The following is a 24,875-nucleotide window of genomic DNA, read 5'->3' as shown; positions in this document are numbered from 1 at the left end:
CATCAGATCCACATGAAATTCTGCACCTAATCTGCAAACCAGTTACCATGACTGCACATGCAAATTGGTCAGATAAAAGCCAGTCAGAGGAATAATTGGCTATTTGGAGGTACAAAATGACTAATTTATCACAGCCACCACATAAGTGGTGTTTTTTTCCTCCGCTTCATAATTGCGCCACTTAATTCTCCAAGTCCAACCCGGTATTTCAGATGCAATATGGTGCAGTAAGTGCCGAAACAGGAGACTCCACGTTCCATCCAGAGCTCCACCACTGCTGTGACAAAGGTCCAGACCTTCCTCTGTGCCCCATAGGTCCTGGCAAGAAGTCGAGGTGTAACTTCTAAAGGTGACTGTACAAAACCACCCGTGCCCAGCAGTTTCGAACACCTCTGAGTAGGAACTGTGTAGCCTCTGAAGAAGCCCGAGAAGCCACCAGTGCTACAAACCCCAGTGTGGGCTGCATGTTCGTGGTGTCACCAGCACCTGTGGGCCTGAAACCCCCGAACAGAGAACCTCCAACAACCAACCCTCAGCATCATTTCCCTGATGCTGTTCAGAGAGTGCTTTCTACAACTCATAAATACGCACAACTCTCATTTTCCTGCCTAACAAAAATTTAGCACAAATACCAAACACCATCAGCACCCAGTCTTTGAATAGCTACAACCAACTACAGCTTCGTTCTAGGAGCTCACAACTAAGGCAGGAGCAGAGCATTATCATTTCTTTCCTCATCCAGGAGGTGACTGGGCATCAGTGACAAATAATGTCCTTTACTGGCAAACAGAAAGACCAGAGATCTTCAACTTTAATGCCTCCTCTACCTACTAAGATACCAACTATTCCTGCTGGAAGTATTGGTAATTTTCTTATAATACTTTCTTCTTGGAGTATGAAATTAATTCAACTAAGGCAGAAATGTAAAAGAATACAGGAGGCAAAGCAGAACAGGTGTGTATAAAATTTGACACTGCAATGTACAGACTTCAAGGATGCCATGGCATCAAGCTTTCTAATAAACACTTCATTCAAGCAGGAAAGCCAGCCTTAAATATTCTCTCCTTTAGGCACAGAGCAAACGGATCAGTTGCTGGTAATTATCTGTTTTCGTTGTACTTCAGACACTACCATCTGTGAATTGGGCCTAATATCTTCACTCAGTAATTGTGAAGTCTTACATGGGAGCCGATACACCGCTCATTCCTTCTGAGATTTATAACAAAACATCATCCTCTGCATATTTTCAGCCCAGTAAATCAGCGTATCAGCCTCCTTCTGGATAAAACTGCACCTTTCATACCAAACTAACCAGTGTAGGGAGGATGCAAAACTATAAGGGAACATTTGTGCATGCAAAACTCTAAGGGAAATCTGGGCAAAATGACAGTTTTCTGTTCAAAAGTATCTAATTATAAGATTACCAAGGCAAGTTTGTGGGGTTTTATGGTTAAATTTCAAGTCCACCTTCTCCTTCATGGAACTGGGAGTCCATGGTGTAACCAAGTGTTCTTTCTCCCGCAGCTGGGGCCAAGAAAGCCCCTGGCTCCAGACAGGTTTCTGCCCTGCTCCTCTGGCAGGTGCCTCCCCATGCCCTCGCTCCTTGCGCTCTCTGATGACTCCACGTGTGCTGCTGGAGGTGGGATTTGGCGTACACAAGCTCAGAAGGAAAAACCCTCTGCCCAGATGTGCTGATCCCCTGTGGCAGCCCACTTCACCACACATGACCTCCGATGGCAGGGCTTGACAAGGTCAACGACTGCTGTGCCACAGAGGTTACTTATGCTCACTGAAGTCTCCCATGTGCACACAAGAGGGGCCCTCCTCCCTCTTTTAGCGCAATTAGAGGCTTTTTATTTAGAAATTTGCACAATTTACGTGCAATTTTCTCCCCACACAACCAAGCTCCATTAAAGCCATTTTCACACAGCAGAGCCAGCGTTAGCTGGGCTCAAACACTGATCTTATCCTCCCAGCACTTTCTTCAATCCCTCTGTGGGATTACAGCTGGGAAAATGACACTGATTAGAAGAGCTCCTTCTTCCCCCACTCTTGGGATTTAATATCCAATACAGGTTTCTCCTTAATGCAACACATGCATGGGATGTAGTACAGACGGAAAGATAGGAGGAGAATAAAAGAACAGAAGGCTAAAAAGGAGGAATTATTGTGTGAACAGAGCTACAAATGCCATTTACAGACTGAACTGCTTTTAACTTTCTGCCATCAAAAGGGTTAGATACCTCATCCACTCCGAGCAACCAGCCAAGCACAAAAAAGCTTGTCTCCTCTTTCTCCCTGTCACATTGAAAGTAAGCACTGCAAACAAGGTAGAAACTCTGTTCTCAGAGCAATTAACTTGCAAGTGAGGTTTTATCTTTCCCAGTAATCCCTTCTACCCTCAGCCACTCCCCACTACCCCATATATGACCAACTTCAGAACCATAACCAAGACCAGAGTCACTCCAGCACAACCCACACTGCCCATTTCAGCCGACTTGGAAGATGACCTGAAACACAGAAAGAACGTGTAGCTGTAATCCTGCTCCAAAGGCTCAGGCCATATTTGCAGAGCTTCTTTCATCAATACACATCTGCTCTGAACCCCTCCTCCCCTGTGTCCCACCCAGAAGGGCATTTGTGTGGCTGTGCAGCCAGCCAGATCAGGGAAGCAGGGAATTCATTTTCCTGGCAGCAGAAGTGCTAGCGCTGGCACAAGGGAGGTAATCGGGACAAGCAGCCAGGGCAGGAAAAGACCATCCCCTTCAGCAAAAACACATACTTATGTCAGATTAAAGTGGTCACAGCCCCAGCTCCCTGCTCACTCTCTCCCTGTTTCTGCAGGCGTGGGAATTACCCAGCAGCGTGGAAGATCAACTTGTTTAGCCTTGCAAAAGGGTGTCCATCTAAACACAGAGCTATTTTCACAGCTTGTTTCTTCTCTCACCAGCTTCTCCTCCCTATAAAAGCAAAAAAACAATTGAATAAAGGGATCTGGATGCCATCAGTCTTCCTGTGCCTGGGCAGGGAGTGAAGACCACGGTGCTGGGCTGCAAGGGACTGAGCACAGCAGCCCTGGGCTCCTAAATGGAAGGGTGCTAACATTTTCCTCTGGCAAGGTAAACAAACCCGGCAGTACAAAGATTGAATGACTCCATGGAACAAAAGGGAAAATAAGGTCAAACCAGGGGAAAAAAAAAAAAAGGAACAAGAAGCAAGTGAGATGAGAGAGATATGACAGATACAAACACAGAGAGCAAAACCCCCAAGAGGCTGCTCGTTAGCTCTGAAACCGAGCACATGGAAAAAGAGAAGAATTTACTTCTTCCTCAACTGGAATGTTTGCATAATTGTCACTTTCAATTCTACATAATTCCCTTTTCTACACATTTGTTTCGTGTCTAGGCCACCATGCATGAAATAAATCCCTGTCTCAGAGCACGGCCTGTCTGTGCGACTCAGGGTGCTAAGGAGATTGGGTTTCCCATTTATTCCTGTATTACATTGCAAGAAGGTGTGAACAATGCTGTATCAGACTTAAAATATCAACTAAACAGATATCCACCTTGGGCAGGACAACTTTGCCTAGGCAAATTTTTCTAAAACCATAAAGCTAAGTGAGCATGGTATTACTGAAGCATTAATTAAATATCATTTTCCCCCTTCCCTCCCTGGGACAAACAAAGTGTGCCCAAACATGCAGTGCCCAAACAAATATTTCAGGCTGAAGTTTTAGGGTTGTTTCTTCCCCCATCCTCAATTAAATTACACTCACTTTGGAATAGGTTCAATTTTCTTCATATTTAGTGCTGATACCCAGATGCCCTATTAAAAAAGCTAAATTATAAGCTCAGATATTGAAGTATCAACACTAATTAGGTCTTTTAGGCACACATTTTTAGATGCTGTTTAGAAAATCTACATTAAAAAGAGCAGGGGCAAAGGATGAACTTTCAAAATTAAAAGGAGCAGCACTGGGTAATTAGGTACCCAGTTTCTCATTCTTGTTTTAACAATAGAGACAAACCATTTCAGTGGCCATAGTCTAAAGAGGACACAATATTATTTCTTTTTTGAGGCTGAAGGAAGTAGAAAACAAAGTTCAAATGCTGCTAAACAGAGGTGATATTTCAAGTTCATTCAACTTTAAAGCCTGGTAATGTATCATTAGAAGAACTAGAAAGTCTAAAAACATTTCTGCACAACACAGCAAAGGTTTTACTTGGTAATTCAGCTGCAACCCAAATTCTGACCTTCTTGAAAAGGATCTGCAAAAAGACATTCCAAAGTTTCTAATTTGGCAGCTGCCTGGGAAGGCAGAGCCAATGGGATATCGATGCACCAGGTGGGAAAACATCCACAGCCTACTTTTGTTCCTTTCACCAGCATCAGGAATACATTGCAAGATACCAAAATTTACTCTTTTTGAAAAGGCTTGATCCCCATAAAGACACAAAGCTAGGTGATGTTTTTACCCCCATGTTTTTTCACTTCCAGAGGCACACCAGTTAAAGTGCACTGCTGGGAGCTGTAACTCTCCCCAGAGAACACAGATTCCTATGGTGGGAAGGGACCCCCACACTCTCCCCAGCTCCCTCACATCAAAATACCAGTCTTACATCATGATTCATCTTCTCCTAACTCAAAATAAGTACTGGAATGCTCGAGTAAAATTGGTAGGAGAAGCTACACTTTGTATTTTTCCCCCATGTCTGCATTCTTATTGGCATGCTTTATGTGTCTGGCTTTATGCTTTAGGCACAGACTCATTATTCCTGCAGCATTCAGCAGAGACTCAGTGAATAATCACATTCTGCTTATGTTCAGAACATCGTAAAGGTAATACTGGGAAAAAACACCACTGACTTCATCTGCTAAACATATATAAACAGGGAATGGGAATTTTAACACACATGTGCACAAAAGGAGGAAGATGTAAAAGAACAAGGAGAATTCATTTATTGCTCAAGACAAAAATTTATTCCCCTTCTTCAGCAGCTGCTCCTTTTTGCCCAGGTAAGTGCACTGAACAGTGAAAATTCACCTGCAGGTAACTAGCAGATAATCAGAAGTACACAAAAAACAAACCAAGGAGCACCCCAAGGGAAGACAAGCTTTATTTGCCTGCAGGGAACGCCAGAAGCTGCCCATTTACCAGCCCTGATGCTAACACATGCTCTGCATTACAGCATCTCACCACGCTGCTCAAGACCACCCCAGCTGCTGACCCCATCCCATGCCACAGGAGGACAGCAAATCAAATTAACTCAATTTTGGATGGCCAGCACATCATACTTAACACAGATAAACACTCACAGTTCACACTCTGCCCTTTTTTAGGTCGAATTAGTATCTTTGCAGGTTGTACCAACCTTACAAGTATCATCAAACACGCCCCTGTTTGGGCCACAGAGCTCCATGCCAAAACTCCAGTGAAAACGTGCCACCAGGAGTGGTGTATGATTGCAGACACCATATCAGCAAACAGCTATTTAGTAGCAGACACAGCTGACCTTCAGGCAGAAACCCAGTAACCTGATGATGATGACATTCCTGGCCCTGGATTGTCTGCAGCATTTATTTTGGCAGTGGTAAAGAAAATCCACTGATACATTTTGGGCAGGAAGTGCTGATCAGGAAACCAGAGCCCTCAGTCATGCCCAAGAGCCAGGCTGGAACTGCCTCCCCTGGAAAGCCACACGTGCCTGCTCCACCTGAGCAGCTCAGCACCTTGCAACAGTCATGGGAAATAATATTAATTAATTATTAATATTAATAATCTTACAATCCAATAGCATGGCTGGCCTCAGAGCTACAGCACAAGTGTTTAGAGACCAGCAACTTTATAATTATATAACCCTGGGCAGAAGAGAACCAGACAACACACTCAAGAGACTCCACAAGCCATCCATGTGTTTCTCAGGACACAACACAGCTGAAGGTAAGAAACCAAAGGTGATCTCTCTGTAAACAGCTTGCGTGAACTGGGTTTTTTTGTTTGGTTGGTTTTGTTTTTTTTTTTAAAAAAAACCCAAAAAACAAAAAAAAAAACCAAACTTCAAAAATAATTCTTGGGAACCCACCAAGAAAACAAGCTACATATAGCTGTTTGTCTGAGGCATCACCTGGGAGCTTACATAAGTTTACACAGGCCCTGTTACAGCAGTTCCATAACCTCTGGTTTGGAAACAGCCTGTCCTACACCTGCCAAAACACAGGGTCACTTTCCAGCCAGGGCAAATGAGCTTGATGTTAATATGGGGCTCCTCTATCCAACAGCTGCTAAAAAGAGCATCCTTCCTTACAAAAAGCCTAAAACTTGTACAAGTGACTTAGTAATGAGCACAGGAACCTTTTCTGATTGACTCTTGCACACACTTTTGCCTGGATGCAGCTAAAATTTCAATTTCCAAGTCACACACCCTGTGTGACTTAGCATCATCCAGCAACATAGAAGAAAAGTCATGTATGAGCGTAAAAGAGCTGTGTGAAATCAAGTGACAGACCCTGTGCAGCCCAGAGGCTCTCACTTGTGTTCCATGACCCCTCTTCCCAATACAAACAGCTCTGGAAACGCCGGCGCCTGTATCCACTCCCCGCACGAATTACACAGACCCTGCAGCTGCAGCCACCTCCACAGCCATGGCCAGGAGCTGGGGACACAGCTCAGCTCCTGCTGCCAGCAAAAACCCACAGGGACAGGCTGAGAACAAACCCCCACCCACTCCCCTCACTGCCAAACCCACCCCAGGGGCTGCCCAGCAAGAGGGAACAGGGCTCCAAGAGAGTTATCAGCTTGTTTGATGTAATCAACAACATTGCCATGTGCACACTGACACGAATGTACAGATCTCTGCGGAGTTTGATGGATGAGCTGATGGCAGGCAAGTTATAAAATCCATCTGGTTGGAAAACCATTGTCATTTTCAGCTAAAAATCACACCAGTGAACTCGTATCACAACTTTGTACTATTCCATGCCAAGCCAGAGTACCAGAGTAAGTGGTGGTGTTCTTTCCTGGGGAGAGCTTGCAAAATATTCACTAACTCAACACTAATAGCAGTATGACAGGGTTTTTTTTCCTTTTTTTTAATGCATCAAGTGCTTTAGTTAAGCCTGAGAAAAAAAATGGAAGGCAGTTTTTGCCTATCTTGCAATAAAACCTCTCTTGAGATACGTCTGTTCTGCATCAGGAGAGTTTCCTAGTAAATGCATGAATGAGTGCTGCTATGACAAGCAAGATTATAAATCCAGAGCATCAGGAAGGTCTGATGAAGCTTAGGGGAACTTAAGAAGCCTGAAGTCAAGGCCTGTATTTTAGCTCTGAGAGGAGAACTAGAGCTCAGGAAAATCTCTGGCTGCATTTGCACCATCAGCAGCGCCCAGAGCAGGGCATGGCACTGCTCAGGACAGGCCACAAGAAAGGCTCTCACACGCCTGCTGTGGCAGCAGAGAAACATTTCCCTGCGAGTTTGTACAAGGAGATTCTGACATCAGAGGCTCTCCCGTACCTCCTGCACGAACACAGCACGCAGGGCAGGTTTGAGACAGCTCTGTCACGTCACAGGGGTGACAGGAGTTTCCCTGAGTGGCACTTCCAGCTCCCAGCAGGTACCCCAGCAGTGGCACAGCCAGGGTGACACGGGCAGTGACGAAAGGACTTGCCCAGAGCTCAGCAAGAGGAAACTTGTGGCAGAGTCAGAAAGAAAACCCCGTTATCTCAGCTTCCGGACCCCTCTGCTTAACCGCCAGACCACAAAACTCTTTTATTGTAGGATAACATTTCAACAAATAGCTATTTTCTCTCAGCAGAAAACCCACTTTGCAGTTTTACTTTTAAAATCCATTTTGCCTCCAACACCGTAAGACTCCAAGCCAGCCCTGTGACTCGGCATAAACAATTTCTCCCTCCTTTGCATGCCCCAGTTTTATTAAGTAATCCCCATAAAAGCAATTACTGAGCTTTGGACTGAAAAATAACTAGGGAAAAAAATAAAAAAAAAAGAGACAGCAAATTCTGCATATCTTCATTTGCATACGGATTCCCTTCCTCCCCCTTTCTAAGGTTTTTGCCATGAGGTCTTTTATGTCTCTTTCAATAATCATATAATTATATGATTCCTAAAGTACACGCTGGCAACACTTCAGGGGATTTTAGTCATTACAGGTGACAAGACTTTTCTCTCATGTCTAATGCTCGCTAGGATTTCCTTCCACTTAGTTCACAGATAAGATGAAGAGCCAAGTGACACCCAAAACACTCTCACAGACAGATTTTGGGAGAATCAGCCCTTTTCCTTCTCCACTACAGATGCAGGGAAATGGGCAGAACTGAATTGGAATGAACTTCAATTGGAATTAAGCACTTTTTCAATCAAGCAGCCCATCATTTTTCCCAGGCACCACATCCAACTATTTTAATGGCTTTCACATTTTTTCTTTAATTTTACAATCTGAAAGAAATGCCAAGTTTCCATCAAGGACTGAGAATGCCATAATTCCATTTCTTCCAATGGCTGCAAGTTATTAACAAGATGTCAAAACATCATAATTATTTTATATCAAGTTCGACTGATTCCATAAACATCTCTTAGCTGCACATCATCCTGAGTCTCACTCCCCTGAGTGCGGGTATGTGCTCAGGCCAAATGGAGTTAAGAGGCTGCACATCCTCTTCTACAGCAGTGCAAGAGACATTTAAAGGCCACCCAAACATCAACAGCAATAATGCATTTTATTACCTGATGCACTTGATGTCATTGTAAGCTTTGAGACACACTTTCCTTGGAACTCTTTGGGGTTTTTGCTCCTCTCTACAAATAACAGCTCCCAGGAAAGAAGCTTCAGCTTCACTAAGGAGCAGGAGGGGTTAAAGGAACGAGCTTGGTGTCCTTCAGCAGCCACCCAGCAGCCCTGAATTACCACTTGTTTCCCAACTTGGGCTGCACGCTTCCTCCTAACTTCAGCATCTCGTCACTAAGTACAGGTTAGGTCAGGGACACCCTAGCATCAGAGTGAATCAATCTATATTTAAAATTGGGGAGGGGGGGATGGAAAAAGCAAAACACCCAAGAATAACTGCCTCATTTTTATGAATCTAGAACGAACATCTGGTGAAGGGCAAGGTAACACAATGATATCAAACCACAAACATTATGAGCTTCACATTCAGACTACAGGCACAAGTGCATTATCCATGTGTATTTTCTGAATTCCTCTCTATGACAACCTGTGCAGAAGAGAGAGCAAGACAGGCTGTGGGCAGAGGAGAAGAGCCCCAGCACAGCTCCTTGCCCTGCTGACGGTGCACGGCAGCCCTCAAAATAGAACATTTAACTTCAAATTGCCACGTTTGTGTGGCACTATAGATAGCCAGCACAAGATTAAAAAAGCTTTGCTCTGAGCACAAAGGGAGAGACAGGAATGGTGCCATAAGCCCATGTTTTGCAGCCAGTGGCGCAGGGAAATAATTTTGATCCCTTCAATCCCCTTATCCATGCCAACCACTGACCTTGCAGATGCAACTTTTGTTCAAGTTCAGTCCCTTTTTGGCTCGAAGCAAGACAGAGCTACAAAAGAAACGCTCTCCATTCATCCTGGATCATCCAAGCGCAGCCCCCGTGTTCCTGTTAGCCAGGTAATTGTGCACTTCACATCCAGTCACTCACTACAAAATAATTAAGCTGCAAAGGGTGACACTCACCTCTCTGCCTGTCACTGGGGCTTGGCACTGCTGGCCTGGCTGCTGCAGGTGGGAGCCCCAGAGCCAGTGCAGTTCGGACCTGCCCAGCTTTCACAACTCTCGCACCAGAGGAACTGGACCGACAACTACACACAGGTCGGTTTTGCCTGGGTGGCTCAGGAGCTGGTTAACCTCGCCTCCACGTTAAATGTTTCTGGATTAAGAACATAAAGACTGATTCTCCTTTCAGCATCAGAGCAGTATTTTTAATAGTTCATTAGTCTTGAAAAGCAGACTATTTCTCAAGGAGATGAGGGCTGGTAACACCATGCTCCAGCTCCTTTCCTTCTGAAGAGCATGGCTGGAACAGTCACAGCCTCTGTTGTGCTGAACACAGTAGAGCCAGGAGATATTTAAACAGCTAGAGCCACTTCACCTACATAAAACTTTTATACGTTTACCATGATAAACTGGAGGCATTAAAGTGCAGTGAATTGGAAATTGTTCTCACTTAGAGCTGGATGTTCACCTGCAACCGATACCAAGATGCACACCCTACACACTGTATTTCAAATCTTTATTTTAAAAAAAACCAAACTGCATCAAGCAGGAAACAGCGTTTCAGTACTGCTGATACTGTTCTCTCTTGAGTACTTGCTGCAGCACCACACACTACACAAAATTCCCACAACATCACCAGGACAAAGCCCAGCCGCTGGAGAAGCTGAAGCAGTAAGAACATTTTGACAACGCTCCACCCAGACAAGGTGCACTCAAGTTTGGGATCTGTGTGCATGCAAAGCCTGACACAGAGGAGCTGTGCCTGGGGAATTTCACATCTCACCCAAAAAAAGCAGGGAAGCAAAAGGGGAAGAAACAAATCACCCCAGAATCTCTCTATCAACATGTCTCCAGCCACAGTACTGCATCTCTGTACCAAAATGGATTTTTTTCAGAAGTGCAGTTGCATGACCGCCAGCCCTTCTGCAGAGCAAGCAGGGATCTACCACAGAAACAAGAAACACCTGGCTGATCTCACCCAGCTCCCTTCTTCACTGCTATTTCCCCTGAAAATAACATTGTGACAGTGAGTCTCATTCTGTGAAATAACTGAGATAAATGATAAAAAGTGCATCTTCTTAGCATACTGGGAGGACAGTAAAGTTTTCACTTTGTACTAGGCATGAAGTCAAATGCACTATTGAAAGTAAACATTTATTATCCAAGTGAAGTGGAACACTAATTCTATTATATCCCTTTTATTACAAAAAAAAAAATCTTACCTGCGCAATAATATCCCTTTTATTACCAAAAAAAATCTTACCTGCGCAATACAGAGTACCTTAATTTTAAAAATATTATAGATTCTAATTAATTTTAAAACTGAATATATCTTCTGAATTTCTCTGTGATGGTTGGTCTACTTGCCATTTCAGCAAACTTCACCTCATGTTTTTCCCCAGGTTTCAGAGTGCTCAAGAAAGACAGAGCAGTTATACTATGGGGAAGCACTTTGGAAAAATTGGTAGGATATTAAGAGGTCTTTCAAAACACCCAGATAGACAGAATCAAATGCAATCTGAGTTAAAAATGAAACCTCAGGTAGGGATGAGGGTGACCCCTGAGCTTGGCTGGGATTTCCAAGCAATTTCCTTTCTCCAGCATCCCTGCAGCCACTTTATGTGCGCAAAAGGTGCCCTGACCATGGCTGCAGGGATGGCCCCAGGCAGTGGCTCTACTTGCCATGCACCCCATCACTCTTTTAATCCTGGAACATTTCACTGATGAGGCAGAGAATTCCCTATCCAGCAGAAGAGCTGGATCCTTCCTTACCACAGCACACCACCGAAACCACCACGGTTTGTAGGGAGCATTGCTCCCCTCAGTTCCTGGCCCAGATGAGCAGATACTTCAGGCTACCCAGAGCTCTTCCCCTCTGCTTTAATCACCTCTGATTCCTCAACAACAACAAAGATACCTTAAATACCTGCTTCAGACAAGATGACAAAAAAAAAAAAAAGAAAAAAGAGAAAAGAAAATCAACAGCTAGAAGAACAAATCAATGGAGACTAGCAAGCCTTAAGGAAAACCAAAAGGCATTTAGAGCCTTTAGAGCATCATCCAGAAAATCATTAGCTTTCCTGAGGTTAAAAGCACTTTTTAAGAGGAATAACTGGCCATCACAAATGCTAGCTTGATACACCATCACTTGACAACTAAGTAAAAGGAAATAATACTTAAATATCTAGAAATTTGTTTTAAGACATAAGCTAGCTATGGAAAAATTTAAGCTGCAAAGCAGACATTGAGAGAAATGGTGACAAATCAGAAGTTACAACACTAGGTCAGTGGAGCTAGCACAAAACCTTTGGAACAGGAAGCTGCAGTTAAATACATTGGTTTTCTTATCAATGAGAGATCAGAGCAACAGTAACAGGATAGCATACAGCACACATGTGAAAACTGCCTTATCAAGATGACAGCTGGAGAACTTAGGGATTTTGACCGGAAGCCCAGGAGCAATAGGTTTTCTAAACTCTGCTACACCGAGGCACAAGCAGCAGAGAAGGGGCTGCGAGGCAGCACTGCCAGACCTCTGGATATGAACAGGGAGAGTGGGTAAAGCATTCATCTCCTTGGGGCACAGCTGGGCCCCAGCTCAGCTTGTAAGGGCAGCATCTCCACTTCAACACCACGTGCAGCGAGTCAAGGTCTGCCCCTTTTCAGCTTAGGGATCTGCTTCTACACAACACATCACTCCACATGCGTCTGAGCATGGATTCTCCACAAGATTCTATAAACAGGTTAAGCATTCCTTAAAAAACCCATACACACACACACACCTCCCTCAAGAAAGTTAAAATTTCCATTCAGAGCTCCAAAGCTTTGCTGGATTCTCTAAAAATTATAAACAACAGACAAAAAGAAAACACAACCCCTTGTCTTTTCAACTACTTTGGGAGAACAATTGCTCTCAAAGATCGCATTCATTAACATTCTGATGAAGTTCCCTTTTAGCGCTGTTTTTCATACTTGAAAGGAACAGCTATGATCAGAGAGAGCCCTCAACTACCGACTCACTCATTTAGATTCTCTCGCTCTGATTCACCAATCACCTTCAAGAATAATTAGCAGCTTCATCTGAACGTAATGAATATACACACATGCTCACATCCATCCCATTCATTTCGGAAGGCGGGGAGAAATCCCCCTTTCCTCAGCCCACAGCTTTCCTGACCCCTGGCACAGCAACCATCTCCTGGGCAGCACCAGCACCTGATGGTTTTTCCAGGCTGGGACCGTCTCACTGACCACCTCGAGCCAAAAGGTCACAGCAAATTACATCCCAAGTCGTGGTGAGTGGCTGGCTGCTAAAAAACCCCAAACAAAATACCACTGCACACACATCAGCCATAACCTGCACGAAACCCGAGCCAGATTTATACAGGAAGGTCCAGGAAGGAAGAGAAAGGAGAAGTTTTAACTTCTTATATACAGAAAGAGGCTGTTGCTTGTGTGTCTATGAGGCTTTTTGTTTTTCTTTTTACTTAATTAAAAAAAATATACATATATAAGCAACTCAGTCTTTATTTGGAAGATGGTAGGAGATACATAAGTCCAGTCACAAGTATCACTGAAACAAGACACATGATTTTCAGATGACAACTGCCAAAGGAAACATTGCCACATGAGTTAAAATCCAGAATGCCTAAAATTCACACCAGAGAGCTAAAGGAGACCTCAAAGCCATCCGTCAGTATTAACCTGAACTGCTCATACTCCCAGGTCAACACAAAGGAAGAATACATGTATTTATTCTATAAAGCACCCTTTATTTACAGGAACACCAGTGGTGAGAATTAGCTTCAGTGGGGAAGGGGAATTCACAATATGGTGAGATACAAAGAAAAACAAACCAAAAACCACCTTACCTCTTCCAAATGATTCTACCATTAAGTTCTACCTAAACACTGAGAAATATCATTTCCAAGGGGAAACCCAAGGCTTAGTTAGTCTATTAAACATAATCAGAGATCACTGTAACATCAAGAAACAAACCAACTTAGACCACAATGAACTACCACATATGCAGCAAAAGCTCCTTTTTGGATTAAAAAATTAAATACAATACTTTCTCAGTTCACTACTGTCCCTAGGCCATGTACTCACTTATACACTTTCTTCCCCCTCATGAGCCTAGAAGGTCTCAATTCTTATTTAAAAAGCTTTACAGATTTTAAATCCTTTTAAAATACAAATATAATAAAAAAATACAGATATAATTCCAAATATACCAATATTAAATATACCAATATACCATATAAAATACCAAAATACAGATTTCATCCAAGGGAGAAGAAAACCACCTGCTGAAGTCAAGTTCACCAGAGAACACCACTCCAGAACACACAAAATGACTTTGTCATTTCAGTCATTTACATGGGCATATACTGCTTTAAAGCGCTTTTGCCTTAAACATCCCCTTCCCTTGCTGCTACATCACATCTGCCAGACATCACCCACGGGCCAAGGCAGCGCTACAGGGAAAAATCCACACAATGTGGAGTATTTCCTTCTTTCTAGTTTTACAGGGATTTAGGAAATGCACACCATCATTATGTCCAAGAACACAACCTCAAATATAACACACCTGGTTGGTGTGAAACAGGTGAAGTCTGCTCACACTTTTCCCTCTGAGGTGTAAACTACCACAGCTGCAGAGGTGTACACGTGTTGTTTTCTAACATGTTGGTAAGTACAGTGTAAATCAGTTAATTTCAGCTGGTGTTCTCTGACATGTTGGTAAATATAGTAGAAACAGGTTAATTTCGGGTGGTACTGAAGTTTTTTGCAAGAATTTCAAAGTGGATCATTTTGTAAAGACTTTTTTTGTTTCTTTCTAAAGAAAAACCAGAAGAACTTCCACAAACAGAAGTACCTCGGGGTGGCAGATATTTAAGGTCACTCTCTACCCTTGTGTACCTCATTATCAAGGTTTGGGTGATTCAGTAACAAGGCTCACCCCATCTGAAAAGCGCAGAGTTTTCCCCATCAGCCTGGAGGGACTGCACTACCATTTGAATCCTATTTCCTGATAATGTGCTCATCATGGTTGAAAATTTCTGCAGGAAGATGAATTTTACTTTCTTCCCTGACAGCTCAGTAGAGACTCAGGGGTTTAATTGGACCTATCTGCTGATGCATATTTGACTAAGAGCATGCCCAAGAAAAAAAAAAAAATAATAAGGTTATACAGACAGGTCTAGGGCTTGGTTTAGAGGCACACGAAAGCAGACTGCTCACTCATTATCAGCTCTGCATACACAAAGTAGTCGGCTTTCCTGTTAGGACAACACCCCACAAATGACACCACAAAAAGCCAAACAGCCATCACCAAGCTAAGACAAACCCTCTTCCCTCTCCAGCACCTGCACACCCAGAGCTGCTCAGGGACCCCTGGGCTACATGTCCCTGCTGAGCAGAAGCCCTGGCCCGCCCAGAAGGGCTCAGGCACCAGGGCAGATGGCCAAGGCCACCGCTGACACCTCCACGGGTGTACAGGGCCCATCTCTGGCACTCGCAGAAGTTGGTCCTACAGGCAAAGTCCCAACAACCACGATGCCACCAGAGGCCTGCGCGGCAGGAGGGGTGGGCTGGGGAGCAGCAAAGCCCGTGAACAAAATGGGACCTCACAGTCTGAGCCAAAGACATTAAAAATCCCAGGGGAAATCAGAGTGTTCATCAGCCCGTGCGGCACTCTTCACTGCTGGAACACAGGTTAATAGATACATAAGAGGCAGGAAATCCAAAGGAGGGAGAGCACCCAAAACTTTGCCCACGTTTCCACCATGGTGTGTCAAAGAAAGTGGGCAAAAGCACCAGGATTGCCCATATTTACTGGGAATTCAAGTTATTACACCCAACAAGCAACTTGTGAGGTGCTTCCTCTCGACAACTCACTTCTTCCCCTCGTACACAAACTAAACAATAATCAAAAGCCAAAGTCATAGTTTGTCAATGCCCCTCTGAAAATATTAAATTTCCTGCTCTGCTTAACTTAGCTCAGACAAGGCAGGCAGTATTTGCTCAGCAAATATTGTTTGTAATAAGTTAGACAAGCAATATTTTTTGCCAGCCTATTAACACCAGGAAAATATGTACAGTCAACAAGAGATGAAGAATTTGTTCAATTACTTCAAAAATGGGAATTACAACCGAGGGATTATTATCCATTTAAACATCTCTTTTCCACAAAATGTCAAACACTAGCCATTTGCTAACAATCTCCGGAGACAGATAAAGTAACATTTTGGCAATGCAAACACAAACTCCCGAGCTGGAGGAGGGGGGAGTGGGAGGAAGGAGGGCGGGAGGGGGGAAGCTCCACCATTCACAACAATGCCGGACCATCCCAACACGCCAGGAATATTTTGCAGCCAATTAAAACCCCAAACAAACATTTGACTTGCCCGAAGTGATGGCGAGCAGCGGCCGGAGCAGGGCAGAGGAGGGGAGAGGGGCAGGGACGGGGGGCAGCAAGTTGCCAGCGGAGCCGCGATCACCGGGGCCGGCCCGGCACCCTCCCGACCGCAGCCCCGGGATCCCCCCGGGCTGACACCAGGATTAATGCACGTTAATTGCTATTTGCAAAATTCAGCAGCCTGAAAGCGCCGCGCTTCCTTTCTCAAATCCTTTTTTTTTTTTTTTTTCCTTTCCTTTTCCCTTCCAAGCACACCCCCCCCCCCGCCCCACTCCCCGCCGCCCCAGCCCCCTCCCCGCGGCAGGGCAGAGCCCCCCGGCGCTCTTACCTCCAGCGCTTCCAGGGTGTTGAAGCTGGCGATGGCGAAGCCACCGATCAGGTCCTCTTCCTGGGAGCTGGACTCGCGGCGGCGGCGGCGCGGGGGCCGGGCGGCGCGGGCGGCGGGCGGCGGGCCCCGCGGGGCGGTGCAGTTCTGGCCGCCGTTCTCCTTGCCGGGGCTCGGCTCCTTCTCGGAGCCCGAGGACGGGCTCTGGTTCCGCGGGTCGCGGGCCGCCGCCTCCCGCCGCCGCACGCGGTCCCGCTGCGACCTCGACCTCCGGCTCTGCCGGATTTTCCCATCCATCGCCGAAGAAGAAGCAAATTAAAAAAATTTAAAAATAATAATAATAATAATAATTAAAAAATTTAAAAAAAATGAAAAGGAGAAGGCCAGGCGCGGGGAGGGGGGGTGGGGGTGGGTGGGAGTGGGGGGGGCGCGGGGGGAGAGAAAAGTCGCCCCCCTCCAACTCACCGCTTCCCCTCTCCAAACCCCGGAGCCCTTAAAAAATAATAATAATAATAATTAAAAAAAATATCATCAACAACAACAACAACAAAAAAAAAATCCTGCTGTTCAGAGCCTCGGATCCAGGGCGATGATAATCCACAGAGCAAGGCTGGGTGGCGGTGGCGGTGGGGCGAGCGGCACACACACACAAAAAATATTAAATCCACGGAATGACCTTGACAAATTTCCACCCCCCGCCTCCCCCCACCCCCCCAAAAAAGCAACGACGGGAAGAGGAGGGGAGGAAAAAAAAAAAAAAAAAAAAAAAAAAAAAGAGAAGGGGGGGAAGATTTATCTGGATCAGGACGAGGACACCTCGGATTCACTCGGCGCGGAGGAGAGAGGCAGATCCGGGAGGCTCGACCCAGCTCGGGATAATCCAGGCGCGGCGCCCCCTCCCCGGGGGCAGCGCCGCTCCGGGGCCCCGCTCCGGCCGCCGCGCACCGCCGGGGGGGCCGCCGCCGCCGCCGCGCTCGCCGCCCAACTTTCTTGCCGCGGGACGAGCGAGACAATCCCTGGGCAGCCCCCGCCGCCGCCCCGCGCCGCCGCCGCCCGCCGCCGCCGCCCCCTCCTCGCCGGGCGCCGCCGGCGGCTCGCAGCCCCCCGCCGGCGCGGCGCGGCGCCCCCGCCGCCGCCGCCCGCTGCCGGATGGCGCTCGCCCGCCCGCCCCAGCCCGGCCGCCCGCGGCGCGGCGCAGCCCCGGCCCCCAGAAGCCGCTCAGTCGGCGCTGCCCGGATGCCGCCCCATTCTCCCCGAGCTGGGACGCGGCGCTAGCACCGCCCGGCCGGCCGCGCATGAGCAGGGCTGCCAGCTGCGCGTCATTCCCCGGCGCAGGCCCGGCCGTGCCCCCGGCCCCCCCCCTTCCTCCTCCTCCTTCCCGCCCCGCCGCCGCCTCGCCTCCCCTCCGCGCGGGCCGGGGGCGCCGGCAACCGCCCCAGCCCCCGGGAAAAGTTTCCCCCGGCCCGCGGGCCCGGGACACGGAAGGGGCAGCGCCGCGGGCCGGGACAGGGGATGGAGGGGCGAGCCGAGGGGATGGAGGGGAGCCGGGGACACGGGACGAGCTGCGGAGAGCGCTGGGACCGGGGCTGAGCTGCGGGAAGGGCTGGGGGTCAAACGCCTCCCGGGGGAGAGGAGTGAGCCAGGGACAGGGAACGAGCTGCGGCATGAGTTGTGCATGCTGGACCGAGGGTCAGGCTGAGGGATCGCTTGGGGGCTCTGGACAAGTTGGGGAACGCAGGAAGAGCTGAGAGACGTGGAATGAGTGGAGGGATGAGCTAGGGAACAATCTGCGTGTCAAGGGACAAGTTGGGAAATGAGCTGGTGATGTGGGTGCAGGACACGGGCGCTGGGCACCCGGAGCTGTAGGTGGGACATGGAGCAGTGTAAGGGAACCGAGGGTTGGGACTCATGGAGGTGGAAGCAGGAGACACTGTTCATTAGCTCCTGCTCCCCGTCCATTCATCTCGATGAGGTTTTGTTCGGGCTCTGCAATGCGGGAGCCAGCTGGTTCCTCTCTTGATTCCCTGCAGTTTCAGGCCCTTTCCTCTCTCCAGGATCACCTGGCCAAAGGCTTGGTCCTGAGGCATTCCCTTGGGACAGGGGCTGGCTTGGTGGCCAACTGAGCAGCTGTGCAGTGCCCAGTCCCAAGGACAGCACTGAGGAAGGTGTGCCTGCATCAGGGCTCCTGCATGGGGCTGTCCTACATATCACAGTGGTAGCAGGACTTAATTCTCCTGATACCATCTTTTATTGCACAGAGTCAGATATTGTAGCATGTTACCATCGCTTCTGGTTACTCCCTTCCTTGTGTGGGGCTGGCTTTGCTCAGTTGGAGTGACTCGGCTTAATTCCTTACTTCTTCAGCTGCTTTCACCTTCCCTGGGCCTTTATTTCTGGATGTGAGAGACATTAGAAAGATGTTTTTAAAAAAAGCCTAAAGAAATCCCTTGTGATTCATGTATAAGGGGAAAAATCCATGAAGGAGATTCAGAGTTAGTGGGAGCCATGGAAATAAAGGAAGCCAAAAAAATCTCCTGCTACTTGCTCCCACTATATTCCAGTTCAGTCATCACCAGGGATGGTGGTTTCCTCAGGCTGGTGTCCCCAGAAGTGGCAGGCTGGCAGCTGAGTGTGTAACACACTCATCAAAACTTCGAGGTGGGCACTTCAATGCCCATTTTCCCACCATTTGCTTTTGTTCCTGATCTAATTGTAACAACAGAGTAGTCAAAAATTAACCCACTTCCACCTGGCCCAAACAGTAGAAGGGTTTCTGGCAACAGCGTTGCCCTACCTTACTTAGACAAGTGCTAAAATAAATATCATCCTCTTAAAATGTAGCATAGAAACGTCATTTAAATTTAAGCCATTTAAAACCAAAGGTAGAAATCCCATGTGTAGCGCAAAGCCTCTTAATGCAAATAGTCAGTCATGCATTGCATGCCTCAATCACACTTGTATCGGTGTCATTTGTGTCCTAATAAAATCCTATAATCTTTTGCATGCCAATTAAAGAAGGAAGATAGCTAAATCTAGCTGCTTCCTTGGGTAATTACAGGCTAGTGGGGAGCCAGACAGTTATCTGCCCTGGGCTTTGCTGGACTTTGTGGATTTCCAAAGGATATTTCCTGTTTTGTTAAGTAACTGTACAATATTTTTTTAAGTGGATGGCATTTAAAAGGCACAACCAAGATCCTGGAGATGGTCATTAATGAATAGTCTCTGTTTGGATACACACAGTTAAACAACGGATTTGGTTTAGCAACTGCATTTGCTTTACCAGTTTTTTAAGGGACACTTTCTAGAAACGAGAATTTCCACTGAGTTCACCAAGTTATTTTTACACTGGTGAGCCTGTCCTTTTATTTACAAGGTAATTTCTGTGTTGCTTATAAGTACATCATAAGGGCAAGTCATTAAAAAAGATAAACTGGGACATTTTTAACAGTTTCTCCTGCTAGGACTCATCTCGCTCCTGTTGTGCTTTAGGCTCTCCATCATTAATATGCATTTCTAGTTCTCTTTTTTTCATTCACTTCCAAATTTGCTGACCAACAAGGACAGTGGAAATTGCCTGTAAAGTTCCTTTCTTTATTTCCTGTCAGCAGGGTCATCAAGATTCTCATCCCGTGTTTACGTATGGAGTTTAATGTCACTGGGAACATAAACCAAAGGTGCCTTCTGGGGAAAGTTGTGAATACCATTATTTTTTTCAATTAACTCCACAAATTCAGCAGCACTATGATTGTCCATAGTTATTTTCATATTTGTATATATATTTTTTCTTGTTGAAAGATGCAGCAGAAGGGTCATCCAAAGGAATTAACAAAATCAAACAGTCCACAAGGGAAAGGATGCCTCTGCTTGAAACAGCATCTCTGAATCAATCATGCCTTTCCTTCCACCAAGGCAATTTTGTGTTTTCAATGGAAGGCAGACGTACAGTGGTTTTGTTTCCCCCCAGCATCAAATGGCATTCCACACAATGATATTCATCATGTTATAACTCTAGGTGAATGATAATGGATCAGAGGGAATGAAAACAGATGGATGTTAAAACAGACAATTCCCTGCCACAAACCTGGGAGCCCTCCACTGCTGCCTAGTCCATTCATTCAGTGGATAATTGTATTAGACATTCCAACAATAGAGAGGCCTTCTTCATTAATCCTGAATTTACTGAAAAGAAGCTTTGCAGACTATAGCTCTTTGGGTGCTTAGACAACATCAGGCAAAATTTACCACAGGCTTAAATGTCTAAAACTCAACTGGATAGAAACTAGCACAAAAAATTCCAAAAGCAAGGGAGATGGGCGGGTGAGGCCAGGGACCAGGACAAGCCAGGAGCAGCACTGCAGGTAGGCAGGGGACATGAGTGCCTTTGCAGCAGAGCTGCAGCTCAGGTGATGCCAAGGAAATTTGTTGAAAAGCTTTCCTCTGGCTGGAGTGCAGGCACAGCTGAACTTACCAGTATTGGACCTGAGCTGAGCAGTATTGGGTTTGAGCTGATTGTCCCTTCCCAGCCTCCAGCTCGCCACACGAGCCAGTGAATGCCAATCCCTGCCATGTGATGGGGCACAACCGGTCCGGAACCCTGGTCTGCATCAGGTGACTGGGGCTAAGCAATACAGATCAAGTCTCTTACCAGCTGTCCTGTGAGTCAGACCTTGATTACAATATTGACATTAACATTTTAATCACATGCACGCTGCTGCGGATTTTAATGACAAACTCGCTATGCCTTTGCCTTTTGAGGATCAGAAATTAGACCCTTGTTCATAGCTGGAGTGAGAGTGGCATCAGAGCAGCAGCAGCAGTAAACATGGCATTGCTCTCGCCACAAGCCTGCCCCTGGACATTAACCCTGCTGGCACTGAGCACCTCACTGCAACAGGGACTTTGTTCTCGATTACTCTGTTCCTGTGGCTGGGGCAGTACTGGAAGTTATGAGAAAGGAGAAAGGCGGTGCTTTTGTGTCCTGCCTAGCCTGAGGCAGTGTGAAAAATCTACCCAATCCCTGTGTAACTATCATTTTCGATTCACAGGTACTTCAATCAGGGCAGAGTAATCCAGAGACATTTCCTTCATCCAGTGGAGGTGGAAGCAGGGCTGCTGCTATGATTTCCTGCCCAGTGCCATCAGAGTGAGGTGAAGAAAATTCAATGCAAATGAGAATCATGTCCCAAATCTCTGTTGTTCCTCTCACCCCAAACACACTCCACAATCTGTCGCAAATGCTGCAAGCTGAGTCTGCAAGGCTTTGCTTTGTTAAAGACTGTCATGTCCAAGGTGGAAGGACAACCAAAAGGTCACAATAAATAAACTGAATACAAAATTGCTTAAGGCAATAAAAGGAGACCACAGACTTTCATTACAGCTCTGACATGCACCAGGAGACACTTCAGGATGTTAAATAAACTGGGGATTGTGTCGATGAGCTTAGTTATTTTCTGTTGTTCCTTTCCCTGCTACCCCAATACTTTGCCAAAACAATCAGGCCTTAACTGCTTGGTATCCCTTTCACAAACATGGGCTGCCTTTATCACTTGCTTCATCATGGTCATTTGCACTGAAAATACATAATCACTGTCAGAGTACAAAGAATCATTACGAATAATTAGTTACTTCCAACATGGCAAGTCAGTCTCATAAATCTTGAATATTTGGCTTTGGTTTTGGAAAGAGATTCCTTAATGGCTACACTTGTGAGACTCTGTTAATTGATATAAAATTGTATTCAAAATTAAATTTGTTTTAACGGATCTAAATCACCCCAATAAATCAGCTTCAGCCTATCTGCTCCAAGGGTTCAACTACACTTTTTTTTTTTTTTTTTGCCTTTGGGAGAAACTGTGAGCTTGCAATCAATGCTTAGAGAGCTGCATCTGACCCTCCCCTCCTTGACTAATTGCTTCCATATGCTGACATGGGGTGATTTTGCTGGTCTGAGGAGTCATAAAGGAGGGGGTGGAAGGTACAGCCCCTTTCCCCAGCCCAGCCATAGCAGCTCTGGGACACTCAGCCTTCCTGCCAGGCAGGTGTGTGGGGAGCAGGGGGTTCTGTCTGAATTCATCTCACAGCCAGGGTGTGAGGGAGGAATTCCCTGCTTCTGTGGGCAAAGGAGAGGGAATTTTAATAAGAAAGAGAAGGAGTTCAAGTCTATCTGTAATAGTAAGATATTGAGGATTTATGCTATTATAGTTAATAGCAGTATGAATGGTAGTTCTTATGATGCTTTTTTTCCTTCTTCAGAGAAACTGTCTTTTTCATCTGATATCATGGGTGAGAGAAGGTGAGAGTTAATAACAATAGCTTAATTTTACTTGACTGTATATACTCTATTTAGCTCCTGAAATTGTTTCAGGACAGGATGTTATTATCTTTATCCTTGCTTTAAACCACAGAAATGGAGCTCGAGAGACAAAAGCCCAGTGCTCCTCTCCCATAATGTCTTTAGTACATTCCTCACCTATGCAGCAGTGAGCCCAAACGCTTCCTGTGATCCTGCGTGGTACAAATCTGTTGGAAGAATTCCCCATTTGCACCCTGTCTGCGTTTGCTGTCTGTTATCTTAGCTATCTCTCTAATTTTTATTTTTTTTTTCTTCTCCTCCAGAGATCCTTTCGTACCTACTTCATCCCGGTGAAACTTTCCCCACCCCTCTCACACCTGGGTTGCTGTCTGTATTTCTGCCTGTCTGCTCTCCCTCGGGTGGCAGCGCTGGCTGCGGGTTCTGAGTGCTGCTGCAGCCCTGGGAAAGGGATGCTCCATGCCCAAGGCTTGCATGCTATGGGGGGCTTTGGGGCAGCTCAGAGCTCCCCTTGCCTCCCCTGGAAAAAGCTCTGCTGTGTCTGCTGTCAGGCCCAGAGATTGCCTAATGCTGTGTCCTGCTTGGCTAGGGATGCCCAGATCCTGCTGGGCTCAGCCATCTATTTAATGATTCTTTTGCTTGCCTTTAGAACGTTGTGCACAGCCTCCTGCTCGGTGTGTCGTGGTGCAGGGTGCTTAGGGGTGAATAAAAGTAACAACCTTTTCAGTTTTATTGGGTGCAAATGTTGTGTTGGGAATTTTCCTTGGGTAGAACTTGCTTCTGTTTCTAAGTGTCCTGTAGGTTGTGCTCAATTTATTCTTAAATTTGTTAAAGCAATGCATTTCATTTTAATCCCTCAGTGCATATTATTAATCAGCTAATGCTTCAAAGAAAAAAAAAAAATTAAAAATTCCCAAATGAACAATAAAGAGCCCTCACCCACCCACCCTGGGAAACCTGAAGATTGAGACTGGTGATTTTGTGTCCTAAGCCTGGAAATTGAAGGGAAAGCTAGTAACAACTGATTCAGAGAAGGTATATTTGGCAGTCTACAACTTGCAGACCTCTCCTAATAAAGGCTGGCAGGGTGTGCAAATGGAGCTTGACACATGGTCATGATAAACAGGTGCTGAAACATTTCTGCAGCATTTCTCCCACTAATATTTTGTCACTTTAAAGCAATCGTTAGGAAGTTGTGTCATCTTAATTACAGAATCTGGGAGTAAGCTATTTACTAGTAGCTGTGTAACTTGTTAGTAAAGGCTTCCCTGCAGTGTGGTTTTGGCTCTCTGTGTACCAGCAGCAGGCTGTGCACTGAGGGAGGCTGGCAAAATCACAATGATACATAATTTACACTGGGTCAAGTTACCTCAGTGGCAAGTAGATGAGCTGGACAAGTGTTAAACAGGGCTTCACCTTCACTGCTGTCCATGCCTATGATGAAATTTATTCCATGAAATTTATTCCCAGAGTGGATGAGGCTTAACTAATTACTGCACAGTTGTATGTCCTGATGCCTTTGGGTCACCAGAACAGCTTTGCACAAGCCAAATCAGAAGTGGATTCAAAGATAGAAGAGTATAATTGTCAAAAGGATTGGCTTGACTTCCTGGGATCATTTTGCAAAGAGAAGGGTAGAACTGGAAGTTAGATGAAAGAAAAACAGGAAAGATGGGAATGGATCTGTTAGAGTGAGTGTGTAATAAGGACTGAATTATTCTTAACACAGAGAATTTTTATATGCACCTCATACTATTGCTAATCTTTTGTTGTCCCTCATCTGATTCACTGATTTAATTTCACTTCTGCAAATGAAGCAAGGAGCCTCAATTTATTGAGGGGGCTGTGAGGGCCTTTGGAAGGGATTGTATTGAATTTCAGAAAGCATTTTACAAGAAGGTAGCCTGCCACAGCCTTGTGCTGTAGGACTTCCTTTGGAAGCATATATTTCTCCCCCATAAGTCTTTTGAACAGTTTTATACCACACATGTTTCAAGAGAATTAAATCAATAACAATCTGTACCTTTCTAACCTGGAATGCAAGCTCTGCACGGCAGGAGATCAAGATATGCAATTA

At 45.8% G+C, this 24,875-nt stretch overlaps 1 protein-coding gene and 1 long non-coding RNA gene across 20 annotated transcripts in view; one reads left to right on the top strand and one right to left on the bottom strand.

Moving 5' to 3' along the window:
• FBRSL1 (fibrosin like 1) overlaps positions 1-16,785 on the bottom strand; it is a 502,426-nt gene extending 485,641 nt beyond the window's left edge. For all 18 annotated transcript variants that reach the window (XM_014253901.2, XM_014253908.2, XM_014253906.2 and 15 more), the window contains exon 1: positions 16,492-16,785. In XM_014253901.2, the coding sequence (XP_014109376.2) occupies positions 16,492-16,785 (294 nt within the window). The remainder of the gene's footprint in view (positions 1-16,491) is intronic.
• A 5,692-nt stretch (positions 16,786-22,477) lies between these two features.
• The window catches only part of LOC148182751 (uncharacterized), a 28,569-nt gene continuing 26,171 nt past the window's right edge, over positions 22,478-24,875 (top strand). For both annotated transcript variants that reach the window (XR_015774265.1, XR_015774264.1), the window contains exons 1-2: positions 22,478-22,526; positions 22,741-22,780. This is a non-coding gene — a long non-coding RNA (uncharacterized LOC148182751). The remainder of the gene's footprint in view (positions 22,527-22,740; positions 22,781-24,875) is intronic.

The sequence above is a fragment of the Pseudopodoces humilis genome, chromosome 20, assembly GCF_049639895.1.
Source record: "Pseudopodoces humilis isolate 2021_Gansu_Grassland_sample_001 chromosome 20, ASM4963989v1, whole genome shotgun sequence".
NCBI lineage: Eukaryota > Metazoa > Chordata > Aves > Passeriformes > Paridae > Pseudopodoces > Pseudopodoces humilis.
This window is presented reverse-complemented; position numbering and strand designations above follow the sequence as displayed.